The sequence below is a fragment of the Delphinapterus leucas genome, chromosome 17 (assembly GCF_059928025.1).
Source record: "Delphinapterus leucas isolate spDelLeu-1000000601 "Yukka" chromosome 17, BTC_Dleu_Yukka2, whole genome shotgun sequence".
NCBI classification, from domain to species: Eukaryota; Metazoa; Chordata; class Mammalia; order Artiodactyla; family Monodontidae; genus Delphinapterus; species Delphinapterus leucas.
The window spans coordinates 83,307,175-83,321,168 of NC_143145.1; the positions used below are offsets into that span (position 1 = coordinate 83,307,175).

Here is a 13,994-nt window from a genome sequence, read left to right on the forward strand (position 1 = left end):
CAGACACATGAAATAGGAAAAGGACGTTTCTTAATCACTTAGTGTGGACTTTTGCTTTTTTTGAATGTGTACTATCTGCTCTGTTGAAGACATCCATTCCATAACTTCTTTAAAAAGGCTGGATGAACTTTCAGGAAACCTGTGATTCTCAGCTTATTTCTTGGTGTTGCTGGACATTTTTCAAAATGATACTCTTTTTTTTTTTGACAGGTAAGAAGTGATTTAGAGAGAAACACACTCCACAGACAGAGTGTGGGCCACCTCAGAAGGTGACAGCGGCAACAAAACAATAATCTTCTTGAAACAGGAGTAAAAAGTATTCTCGGGAGCCTTGTATAGAAAGGAAAAGACAAGCATTTCACACAAAGATCTCTCTTGGGTCAGCTTCTAGGAATTTAGAGGTATAAAGGAAGGAAGGGAAAAAGGGGAAGAGGTAAAAAGCCTATAATATGAATGTGACATGATGTAAAATAAAGAGATTTGGGAAATTCTTTTATGTTTTAAATGTACCTAGATGTGTGTACTGACAAACACTTTATTAATTTCAAGAAATGATAGAGTTGAATTTTTCAAAATGTATCAAGTGGCCATTATATAATTATCGTTCTGGGCCAACACAAAATGTCTTGAGTTACAGTATATTTTACATGCCCTTTTTTTTTTTTTTTGGTTCACCGCATGGCTTGTGGGATCTTAATTGCTCTGACCAGGGATTGAACTGGGGCTCTCAGCAGTGAAAATGCGGATTCCTAGCCACTGGACTGCTAGGGAATTCCCTACATGATATTTTTTTAATTTTAACCTAGAGAGTTAATGTGGAGTAGCTACAATAGGTATTGCCAACACCATTTTAACAGGAGGAACTTCAGATCATAGATTTTCCAAATCCAAATGAGATCTCAGGTTTTCCACCTCCTAAATGCCAACAACCTTATGAACTAGTTATGTAGAAATATACACATATTTAAAAAAATTAGGGCAGGGACACATGGTTTTAGAGGGCAGGAGCTCTCTGTGCTCCCCTTTGCCTGGCAAAACAATAAAGCTATTCTTGACCAGAGGGCAGACAGAAGAAGCTAGATGAACTACAATTCTGTAGCCTGTGGAAGGAAAACCACATTCACAGAAAGATAGACAAAATGAAAAGGCAGAGGACTTTGTACTAGATGAAGGAACAAGATAAAACCTCATAAAAACAACTAAATGAAGTGGAGATAGGCAACCTTCCAGAAAAGAATTCAGAATAATGATAGTGAAGATGATCCAGGACCTCGGAAAAAGAATGGAGGCAAAGATCGAGAAGATGCAAGACATGTTTAACAAAGACCTAGAACAATTAAAGAACAAACAAACAGAGATGAAGAATACAATAACTGAAATGAAAAATACACTAGAAGGAACCAATATCAGAATAACAAGGCAGAAGAACTGATAAGTGACCTGGAAGACAGAATGGTGGAATTCACTGCCGCAGAACAGAATAAAGAAAAAAGAATGAAAAGAAATGAAGACAGCCTAAGAGACCTCTGGGACAACATTAAACGCAACAACATTCGCATTATAGGTGTCCCAGAAGGAGGAGAGAGAGAGAAAGGACTTGAGAAAATATTTGAAGAGATTATAGTCGAAAACCTCCCTAACATGGGAAAGGAAATAGCTACCCAACTCCAGGAAGCGCAGAGAGTCTCATACAGGAAAAACCCAAGGAGAAACACACCCAGACACATAGTAATCAAATTGGCAAAAATTAAAGACAAATTATTGAAAGCAACAAGGAAAAATTGACAAATAACATACGAGGGAACTCCCATAAGGTTAACATTTGATTTCTCAGCAGAAACTCTACAAGCCAGAAGGGAGTGGCACGAGATATTTAAAGTGATGAAAGGGAAAAACCTACAACCAAGATTACTCTACCCAGCAAGGATCTCATTCAGATTCAACAGAGAAATCCAAAGCTTTATAGACAAGCAAAAGCTAAGAGAATTCAGCACTACCAAAACAGCTCTACAACAAATGCTAAAAAACTTCTTTAAGTGGGAAACACAAGAGAAGAAAAGGACCTACAAAAACAAACCCATAACAATTCAGAAAATGGTAATAGGAACATACATATCTGTAATTACCTTAAACATGAATGGACTAATGCTCCAACCAAAAGACACAGGCTCGCTGAATAGATACAAAAACAAGACCTATATATATGCTGTCTACAGGAGACCCACTTCAGAACTAGGGACACATACACACTGAAAGTGAGGGGATGGAAAAGGATATTCCATGCAAATGGAAATCAAGACAGCTGGAGTAGCAATACTCATGTCAGATAAAATAGACTTTAAAATAAAGACTGTTACAAGAGACAAGGAAGGACACTACATAATGATCAAGGGATCAAAACAAGAAGATATAACAATTATAAACATATATACACCCAACATAGGAGCACCTCAATACATAAGGCAAATGCTAAAAGCTATAAAAGAGGAAATCAACAGTAACACAATAATAGTGGGGGACTTTAACACCTCACTTACACCAATGGACAGATCATCCAGACAGAAAATTAATAAGGAAACACAAGCTTTAAATGACACAACAGACCAGATAGATTTAATTGATACTTATAGGACATTCCATCCAAAAACAGCAGATTACACTTTCTTTTCAAGTGCACGTGGAACGTTCTCCAGGATACATCACATCTTCGGTCACAAATCAAGCCTTGGTAAATTTAAGAAAATTGAAATCATATCAAGCATCTTTTCTTACCACAATGCTATGAGATTAGAAATCAATCACAGGGAGGAAAAACATAAAAAACACAAACACTTGGAGGCTAAACAATACATTACTAAATAACCAAGAGATCACTGAAGAAATCAAAGAGGAAATCAAAAAATACCTAGAGACAAATGACAACGAAAACATGATGATCCAAAACCTATGGGATGCAGCAAAAGCAGTTCTAAAAGGGAAAGTTTATAGCAATACAAGCCTACCTCAAGAAACAAGAAACATCTCAAATAAACAATCTAACCTTACATCTAAAGGAACAAGAGAAAGAAGAACAAACAAAACCCGAAGTTAGTAGAAGGAAAGAAATCATAAAGATCAGAGCAGAAATAAATGAAATAGAAACAAAGAAAACAATAGCAAAGATCAATAAAACTAAAAGCTGGTTCTTTGAGAAGATAAACAAAATGGATAAACCTTTAGGCAGACTCATCAAGGAAAAGAGGGAGAGAACTCAAATCAATGAAATTAGAAATGAAAAAGGAGAAGTTACAATGGACACTGCAGAAATACAAGGCATCATAAGAGACTACTACAAGCAACTCTATGCCAATAAAATAGACAACCTGGAAGGAATGGACAAATTCTTAGAAAGGTATAAACTTCCAAGACTGAACCAGGAAGAAATAGAAAATATGAACAGATCAATCACAAGTAATGAAATTGAAACTGTGATTTAAAATCTTTCAACAAACAAAAGTCCAGGACCAGATGGCTTCAAAGGTGGATTCTATCAAACATTTAGAGAAGAGCTAACACCAATCCTTCTCAAACTCTTAAAATAAATTGCAGAGGAAGGAACACTCCCAAACTCATTCTATGAGACCACCATCACCCTGAAACCAAAACCAGACAAAGATACTACAAAAAAAGAAAATTACAGACCAATGTCACTGATGAATATAGATGCAAAAATCCTCAACAAAATTCTAGCAAACAGAATCCAACAGCACATTAAAAGGATCATACACCATGATCAAGTGGGATTTATCTCAGGGATGCAAGGATTCTTCAATATACGCAAATCAATCAATGTGATACATCATATCAACAAACAAGAATAAAAACTATATGATCATCTCAGTAGATGCAGAAAAAGCTTTTGACAAAATGCAACACCCATTTATGATAAAAAATATCTCCAGGCATAGTGGGAACCTACCTCAACATAATAAAGGATTAGATGAAAAACCCACAGTAAATATCATTCTCAATGGTGAAAAACTGAAAGCATTTCCTCTAAGATCAGGAACAAGACAAGGTTGTCCACTCTTGCCACTATTATTCAACATAGTTTTGGAAGTCCTAGCCACGGCAATCAGAGAAGAAAAAGAAATAAAAGGAATACAAATCGGAAAAGAAGAAGTAAAACTGTCACTGTTTGCAGATGACATGATACTATACATAGAGAATCCTCAAGGTGCCACCAGAAAAATACTAGAGCTAATCAATGAATTTGGTAAAGTTGCAGGATACAGGATTAATGCATAGAAATCTCCTGCATTCCTATACACTAATAACGAAAGATCAGAAAGAGAAATTAAGGCAATAATCCCATTCACCATTGCAACAAAAAGAATAAAATACTTAGGAATAATCCTACCTAAGGAGACAAAAGACCTGTATGCAGAAAACTATGACACTGATGAAAGAAATCAAAGATGACACAAACAGATGGAGAGATATACCATGTTGCTGGATTGGAAGAATCAATATTGTGAAAATGACTACACTACCCAAAGCAATCTACAGATTCAATGCAATCCCTATCAAATTGCCAGTGGCATTTTTTACAGAACTAGAACAAAAAAATCGTAAAATCTGTATGGAGACACAAAAGACCGCGAATAGCCACAGGAGTCTTGAGGGAAAGAAACGGAGCTGGAGGAATCAGACTCCCTGACTTCAGACTATACTACAAAGCTACAGTAATCAAGACAATATGATACTGGCACAAAAACAGAAATATAGATCAATGGAACAGGACAGAAAGCCCAGAGATAAACCCACGCACCTATGGTCAACTAATCTATGACAAAGGAGGCAAGGATATACAATGGAGAAAAGAAAGTCTCTTCAATAGTGGTGCTGGGAAAACTGGACAGCTACATGTAGAAGAATGAAATTAGAATACTGCCTAACACCATGCACAAAAATAAACTCAAAATGGATTAAAGACCTAAATGTAATACCAGACAATGGGCATCATCAGAAAATCTACAAATGACAAATACTGCAGAGGGTGTGGAGAAAAGGGAACCCTCTTGCATTGTTGGTGGGAATGTAAATTGATACAGCCACTATGGAGAACAGTATGGAGGTTCCTTAAAAAACTAAAAGTAGAATTACCATATGAGCCAGCAATCCCAGTACTGGGCATATACCCAGAGAAAACCATAATTCAAAAAGACACATGCACCCTAATGTTCATTGCAGCACTATTTACAATAGCCAGGACATGGAATCCACCTAAATGCCCACTGACAGAGAAATGGATAAAGAGATGTGGTACATATATACAATGGATTACTCAGCCATAAAAAGGAACGAAATTGGGTCATTTGTAGAGACGTGGATGGATCTAGAGACTGTCATACAGAGTAAAGTAAGTCAGAAAGAGCAAAACAAATATCGTATATTAATTCATATATGTGGAACCTAGAAAAATGGTACAGATGAACCGGTTTGCAGGGTAGAAATAGAGACACAGATGTAGAGAACAAACGTATGGACACCAAGGGGGGAAAGCGGCAGGTGGGTGGGTGTTGGGATGAATTGGGGGATTGGGATTGACATGTATACACCAATATGTATAAAATGGATAACTAGTAAGAACCTACTGTATAAAAAATAAATAAAGTAAAATTCAAAAAACAATTAGGGCACATTTGAAAATGACAAGTGATTTCAAATGAATCCCTTCAACAGTACAAAGATATAGAAAGTTGTGAATGAATTAGTATTTATCTGATGAATTCATTTTGAGAGAGAGGGTAGCACTATGGATTAAAAGGAGAAGGAATATTTTGTAGGACTGCAAGGGGCTGTAGAGATTTAGTCCTTTGTTTCTCAAGGCCATCGTCTGCATTAGAATTCCCTTTAGACCATGTTAAAAAAGTCTTGGACCCTGTCACTGGTATATATCTAGTGTATTAAAGAGTGGATAAATTTCTAATACTCCATTTTCCCATATAATGAAATTAATTTAAGTAACAATCATGAAATAATAATAATGGCCAAAAAAGAAAGAAACACTGAAAAATTTTTTTAAGACTGAAAGTTTTTATTGAAAATTCATATAATCAAAGCAGTCAAAACTAAAGTTAGAAAATAAATATTACAGAAACAAAAAGGAAAACAATTTTTCTATAGTTTTTAATATCTGCCTAAGAGTTTTTTTCTTTTTTTGCATTATGCGGGCCTGTCACTGTTGTGGCCTCTCCCGTTGCAGAGCACAGGCTCCAGACGCGCAGGCCCAGCGGCCATGGCTCACGGGCCCAGCCGCTCCGTGGCATGTGGGATCTTCCCGGACCGGGGCATGAACCCATGTCCCCTGCATCGGCAGGCGGACTCTCAACCACTGCGCCACCAGGGAAGCCCAGCCTAAGAGTTTTAACATTAATCTTTTGTTAAGAGATCAACATGACATTTCGTGTAAATAACTGTCTAGCAAGTAATAAGTGAATTTTAATAAAACTGAGAGATCAAAAGATATCTTACGTAACTACTAAATCATACTGCTGATGTAATGCTTTCTTACTTGATTTTCGTTTTAAGTGGAACAACAGGCAATTAAGGACGAATTCCAATTTCAAAAGATGTTACTTAAATTCTGTAAAACATTTGCCATGTACACTAAATTTGGCACTTACCAAGGGGTCCCACGGAATGACTGAATGAGATGGTGGGATGGAGTCCAGAGCTCACCACTCCCTTCAGTAGAAGGGACAGAAGAGTGACTGGAGGGGGTACCAACAGTAGGCATCAATAGGTTTGCAGATTACTTGGCAGGAGAGCGGAGTTCTTTCTCACAGCTTCCACTTCTTTGTGATGTAGGAGGTGAGATTACTGACCAAGAGAGAGAAATTGCAAAGGAGTGGGGATTAGGGCTTTAAGAGCAGTGCAGTTTGATGGCGAGCAGAGTTCACTACTAGGGAAACAAACATAGCACAGATGGCTGAGGCAGGAATGGACACCAGGTTTCCAAACACCCAGTTTAGTGCTCTCTTTAATAAACCATATTAAAAAGGATGCCTACTGGGAAGAGTTTTACATGTATGGGCAGCAGGTAGGGTTCACTAAAACAAATGGATGATTTGAGGAAGCAGTAGTTTCTGCTTTTTTTTTTTTTTTTAATAGATCTAAGACAACCCAGTTCTACTTTTTGACATTTTAAGTTCTTTGTCAAAATAATGAAAGACAGGAACTCGATGTGAAAAAATGACTGTTTTGTCTCAATCTATTGGTTTAAATCTGTTGGAAAATGAAGGATGCTGTATTTTCTTGTGGGTGTCGCATGAGAAACAGCTCACAAAGCTCCTCACTAGCTTTGAAGATCCTCACTTGTAAATTAACTATGATCATCATTAATAACATGTGAGTACCAGCAGAGCAGCTGACTGGGGCAGCTTTAAGGTCTGTAAATAGCACTGGACAGATTAACTTAATAATGCCAGAAGCCTCCAAGTATTGTACGTGACCACACCTTACACACCAAATAGCTATGGTCTTCAAAACAAAGTCCGAGACTTTTTAAAGGGGCTAACTTTTGAAAATGGAAAATTATGATTCATACTTTAAGTCATGTCCGTCGTGGTTACTGCTGTTTGAACATAATCTAAAAAATCAGCCTAATGACACGAAATTGTCTGAGAAAAATCTGACACAAATGGAGAATGAAATCCCTGATCAGGCAGAGTGAACAAAATTAAGCTGTGTACCGTGATCTTCCCAGTATCCTGATGTATTTTTGGTTAAAAGATTAATGTCATAAACTTGCCACTACAATGATTTTTGAATGATGCCCTGTCTGAGTTTTTTAGATACTTGAGGGCAGAAATTTTCCACAGTACCTTACCTACTCAACCTTCAACTTGAACATTTGCATGATTTATTACATTCAATATTTTATTAATTGCTAAGTGCCCAGCTCTCTATAAAGTTCTAGGAACTTAAAAATGAGTAATTCATAGTTCCTTGTCTTAAAGGTTTCAGATTTAGATGGGGAGCCAACAATTTACAGTTGTGTGATATGAAGCAGAGGTGGTGGAAGGGGGAGTGATTGCTATGTTGTCTAGAAGCTGGCAGCTGGCTGTTTTAAAGGATGCCTTTGAAAGATGAACAAGAGTGAAAGAACATCCCTGGATGATGAAACTCATACCAGGCATGTGTAAACGTGACAAGTGCCAGGAGATACCCTAGAGGTGGGTTGGGACCTAAGAGATTCTTATGCTAAGAAGCTTAAATTGTATGTAAAACACCAAACAAAATCAGTGAAGGTTGTAGGTGGTTAGAGACAGGATGAGGTTGGTCTTAGATTGAGTAAATAACGAAAGATGAGTTGGGTGGTGAGCTATCAACTAAAAAAATCTGTAGGGCACTGTCAACAAATGTGTGAGTGCTCAGCACTGTACAGCATGCATTTGGGGAAACAGCTCCATTTAAGGACTTACATTTCAGCAGGTCAGATAGATGCTGAAAGGTACAAGGATCTAGGGGAACTATGGGCATGTCAGGGAAGACTCCCTGAGAAAGTGACAGTGAAGTTGAGACTTAGAGGAAAAAGAGGTGTTAAAGGCTGGATCTGATGTGAAGTATTTAGGGTGTTTAATAGACTTTTCCTACTCCTCTTACAGACTCAGAAAGAGAACCACTGTCTTTTGCCCTCATGGGAAATCTATCAAAGGACCTAAAATGTTTATCAAATTAACGAAGTAGTGTGATGAGAACAAGATCAAGTCTCTTATCTCCGCGCCCACAGCACCTTATATTTTCATCATTTGCATCCGTATTATAATTACTTGAGAATTTGGAAGAGGTCCAAGTAAAAGAACAGATTTAAGAGCCAAGAGGGAGACACTACAAAGGGAAGGGGGAGAAAAAAAGATTTAAAAATGTAACAGGGCAAATGGTTTAGAAGGTTCAAATTAAGTCTCAGCGTCGCCCATTTAATACAATAATTTGGGGGTCCTTATTAACCTGCAATTTCAGCAAGAAAAGTACAGTTGGCAAAAATGAGACTGTGGATCGAGGACTTCCTATGAAGAAGCTTGGGTGAGAAGGAACGCTGCATGAGGATCGTTTGTTCTTGTTTTCATTTATTAAGGGAGAGTGCAGAGGGTTTTCAATATCCTTGGTTTGAAGGAAAATGTGACTTACTGAGAACTATTATGGACACACGCAGCATCAGGAAACTGTAACAGTGTTTTCTCTAGAGAGCTAGATATATGTCAAAAAACGAATGTCGATACATTTTCACTTATCGCTAGGAAAGGACATGAGGCATATCAACTCTTACTATTCACACTCTGGAGAAGAGGAAGATGAGGAATGAATTAGGTTTTGTTTTTTCCCCCAAATAAAGAAGTCGGGCAAGTAACATTTAAAACATTTTATTTAATAGATTATCATTGGCATATTCCAGTCATGATTTTACACTCTACGGTGTATTTAAGTTGTACTGCCAGACGTCACTGATAACTAAGAGGAAAGTCAAGCACCAATACATTCTTTAGAGGCCTAATGCTGTGCTCCGCTTGCCAATTTTCTGGCTGAATCCCTTCTGACCACTTACTTTCTTTATGCTGGTTACGATGCCGTGCCTGATAAAATCAGCTCCTTTCTTCATCTTGCCAGTTCACACCTTCCCCCAAGGCATAACAACGGTTTAGCCTCTTAATTTTCGGTTCCCTGCAGTAGTACCTTGTTGGGGTGGTGTAATAAAACTCCACCCTTAAAAAAAAAAAAAAAAAGTAAAAATCACTCGCCAAAAACAAGACCTCTCCAGGATCGGCAGGAGTGTAAACTTAAGAATCAAGTGGTAACACGTCTTAGCCCGTCTCAGCCATAACTTTCAGATACCGGGTCAGCGCCATGGAAACTGAAAATCCGTAATGCTTACCAGCTGTTCGACGTTTTCTTTCAGTTCCTACCATTACAAACGACGGAGCGCAGATTTCGCTTGCCCGTAGCGTGAGTTCTGCTTGGGCGCCCTCGAAAAGGGTGCTGACACGCCTCTTTACGCAATCGCAACTCAAAAGCCCTCTAGTGACTCAGCGGTAGCACCTCCAAGCTGTTACTCATACCAGAGATTCCTGGACCCAACAGGAAGCCTAGAAGTCTTACGTATTTACTCTACCTGCAACTCCCGCTCCTCACACTTGAATACTTGCGCGCTGCGGCTCCATTGCCCGTGACTCACCGTCTTCACAGCATCAGGACCCCCGACACTGCTTTCCTTAGGGGGCTCGTGCTAACCTACTAGAGAGCTCAGGCTCGAGCTGAAAAATGCGGTGGTCGCGGCGCTTTCGACCTCCTCCCCACCGACCCAGCCTTAACTGCCTTCTTTCCCTTCCCTCATCTGAGCCTGGGCCGCCAGCGCCTTCAGGCTTGCCAGGCCCCTGGCCGGCGGCCTGCAGGCCCGGCGGGGAGACACGCAGGCCCCCCTCCCCGGCGCCCCGTCCCCTCACGGGCCCTGGGCCGGTGGCGGGAGCCCAGGGGCCGCGACAGGCCGAGGGGGCCGAGCTCTTCCGCCCGGGTAACCCAGGATTCGGTGGGTCGGAGAGCGCAGGCCCACTCGCTGGAGCGAGAAGGTCAGGCTCACCTTGGGGCAGTCGCGCCCGGACAGGGGCCAGCACCGCCCCGAGCCGCCCAGCGGAGTCTCCCGGGTCACGCGAGGACGCCAGGGCCCCGAGCCGGGAAACACCAATACCAGCACCGGCACCAGGCGGAGCCGGGTCCAACCCTTCCCGGCGGCCCGCCGACTTCCGGACCTGCGCAGAGCTGCCCTGCGCCCGCCGCGCCGCCCCTCCCCCGCCCGCTTCCCGGCGTGCCCCGCGCAGGAAGGGCCGGAGTCGACAATAACAAACCCGCGGCGGCCGTGTCCGCGGCCCTGCTGAACCCGGCGCTGCCTCGGCTCCCCGTCGCCCGGCCCCTCGGCTCTGACCGGCCGCGGCCCGCCCTCCCCCGGCCCCCGACCCAGAGCCGAGGGGCCTGCCCGTCCCCGCCGCCCAGAGGCGGCGGCCCCGGCCGCGGCGGTTGTGTCGGTTGGCGGCGCCGATGGACGGTTGGTAGCAGCCGCCGAAGACAAGGCGGCGGCGGAAGATGGTGCCGGGAGCCGCGGGCCCTGCTGCTGCCGCCGGCGGAGGAGGAGGCGCTTCCCGGTGAGTGCGGCGTCCTGCCCCTCGGGCGCGGCCCAGGGAGCGGGTCCCCGGGCGGGGGAGGCGGGGGCGGGCGGCTCCGCGGGGGCCTGTGCAGCCCCGGCCTCCCGGTGCCTCCCGCCGGCGTCGGGAGCGCCGGGGCCCAGGGACGCACCCTCGCCGCCGCCGCCGCCGCCGGGCTGAGCCCCGAGGTGTCAGGCTCGGAGGCCGGACGGGGCGAGGGTCCCAGACGCGGCTCCGTCCCGCAGCGGAGCGCGAGGCTTCCCCGAGGGCACGATGCGGATAAAGTTACTCCCGGGAATGACTCAGCCTCCGCCGCCCCGCGGGCGGGCGCGGGACGAGGCGCGGGTGCGGGTTTCACAGCTTCCGCGGCCGGAGCCGGACGGCCCTCGTGGGGGGTCATCGCCGCCGTGCCTCCCACCGCCTGCCGCGTGCGCTGCGTTCGTTGTAGATGGTTTCGTGCCCGCGTCCCCTCCGTCTGAAGCGTAGTCGCCCCGCGGGGCCCTGGGTAGGCGCAGGTGCCCGCTATTGATAAAGAGGCGCGTTGCTGCGAGACCCGAAGCCGGAGAAGAGCGTCCGCCAGGCAGGGAGCAGTGATTTGGGCCGCAGGAGCAGGGCCTAACCGCCGTTTTGTATAGTTTCTAGGTTTTCGTGTGTGGGTGGTGCTTGTGTGGTTTCTCCCGAGGGTGGGAAGGTGAGCCGCTTAGGAGCAGGGTACTCAGCTTAAGCAGACAGACAGCCTGTTTGTTGAAGAATCTCGCCGTTGTATGTCCGTATTTGATATAAGCAGCGCGCTTCCGATCCTGACGTTACTATGAGGGGCAGCCAGGGACCACTGAGGAAGGTGGCTGACGCGATCCGTAAGGAGACCCTTGCTGGCGAGGTGAAGATCTCTTTTTCCTTTCTGTTTTTAATGCTGCAACAGTAGAATATGGTCTGGGTGAACACATTTTCTCAGCAACATTTTTGTGTTTAATATTGTGTTTAAAACCTAGAGTTTTAGAAAAGAGATGCTTCCTGTTGATAAACGTTTGTGTTGGCAAATGCCTGTTGATGGACCTCGGACATGGACTCAGACCACGGTTTTAAAAAGTAATTTTATTTCATCTGTTTGGAACCTTTTATGTTAGTCACAGGGTTAGTTTGGGGCCTGATTCTTATATGGTGATGTTGGATGACAGGGAAGGCGAGGAGGCGAAACTCGTCTCTGAGGACAGTGTTTTTCTGGCCCTTGCCAACAAGCACAAGGTCAGAACACATGGAAGATTTGACTCCTAGCAGATGAAATTCATTAAGTCAGAAGGGGCAGAGGGCCCAAGACCTTTGTTTTTGAAAAGCCACACTTTTGAACTTAAAATTTTTATTATGTAAGCTTGAGGAGCTTTTATTTAGCCTCTGATTTTGAGACTATCTTTAATTGTCATGCATTCAAGCAAATGTTTGAACACCTGCCCTATGCTTTACTTTTCAGCTGTATATAACTCTTCAAAAAAAGTAGTGGGTAGTGAAATTTTCTCATTCAGGTAATGCTGTTCTGTAACCCCAGTTAAGCTTCCTGTGTTCAGAAAATACTGGTTCAGGCAACTCAGGTAAAAATCTAGCAGTCCCTTTCCACGCACACTCATTTAGATGGTTAGTATTTCCTTACCAAGGCAGACCGTTGAACCAGTTACTGCAAGGAATACAGGAATATGTTTGATATTGTTTTTGCCTTTTATAACGAAAGAAAATTGAAGTCCTGTATACAGTTAATTACTATTTAAGCATTAATTGGAAATCTGAAGGAAAGACCCAAGAGAAGTGAGGAAGCTGACTGTGTGACTGTCTGGGGAAAGAAGGAATTGTAAATGCAAAGGCTCTGAGGACCTTGGCATATACGAGGGAAGGGGAGAAGGTTGCTGAGGTGGGCGGGGCGAGGGAGGGGAGCCCAGTAGGAGCGTGTGGTGGTAGCAGAGGCTCCACAGATACTCAGGTTTCGGGGCTCTGAGTAAGGAAGGTAGCGTACTCTAAGCCCCACGTGCAAAGGCACAGAGGTTTGTTCAGTAAACCTGGCAGAGCTGGGAAGCAGCTTGGGCTGAGAGTCATTCCTTTGCTCGTGAAATGTTAAACCCCAGCAGGACCCAGTTTTAGCTCCAGCAACACGAGCAGTGAACAAAAGGAACTTTATATGTAAGCTTTGTATACAAGGTTGTAGGAAATGGTGAAACACCGGAAGTTTTCAGGAAGATAAATTGCAAACGCAGACTGCTCCGAGATGCTGAAGCAGACACTGTGCTGGGGGAGCAGACTGTGGAGTACTTGCCGTCTCTATGTAGTGATGAAAAGGATGCATATTCTCATTATTACATGACTCTGATTCTTCCATATTGGGGACCCAGTAAAGCTAATTTGTCTGTAACCTGGACCCCTTGTGCAGGGCCCTGGGAGGGGGGGCCTTTCTTCCATGGCTCGGTGAAGTTGCTGTTCGGTTAAATCTCTCTGCAGGTACGGGGCTGGAGCGCTGCAAGGGTCCCTTCCTCCGTCGGTTAGCGTCTGCTTTCACAGCCGTCCAGTGGGGACCCAGAGGGTTACACAGTATCTCCCCGCAACCGCCCCCCTCCCCCAATTTTGCTCTCTGTCGAAATCTCATACTTTATTGGCTAAGAGACGAAATAATGGTGACTCCCCCTCCTTTGGTTGCTGGTTCAGGACTATTTGCATCATGTTTTCCTTCATGTGCCTCACATAACTGGTTAGTAACCAGCAGAATATCGAAATGTTAGTCGCATCAGTACAGTACCTGTTCATATTTCCATGGCTGTTTTAGCCATTATACTGCAA

At 43.4% G+C, this 13,994-nt stretch overlaps 1 protein-coding gene across 7 annotated transcripts in view; it reads left to right on the plus strand.

Moving 5' to 3' along the window:
- The first annotated feature begins 10,995 nt into the window (after window positions 1-10,995).
- RB1CC1 (RB1 inducible coiled-coil 1) overlaps window positions 10,996-13,994 on the plus strand; it is a 61,125-nt gene continuing 58,126 nt past the window's right edge. For all 7 annotated transcript variants that reach the window (XM_089899167.1, XM_089899168.1, XM_089899169.1 and 4 more), the window contains exon 1: window positions 10,996-11,177. In XM_089899167.1, the coding sequence (XP_089755293.1) occupies window positions 11,119-11,177 (59 nt within the window). In that variant the 5' untranslated portion in view covers window positions 10,996-11,118. The remainder of the gene's footprint in view (window positions 11,178-13,994) is intronic.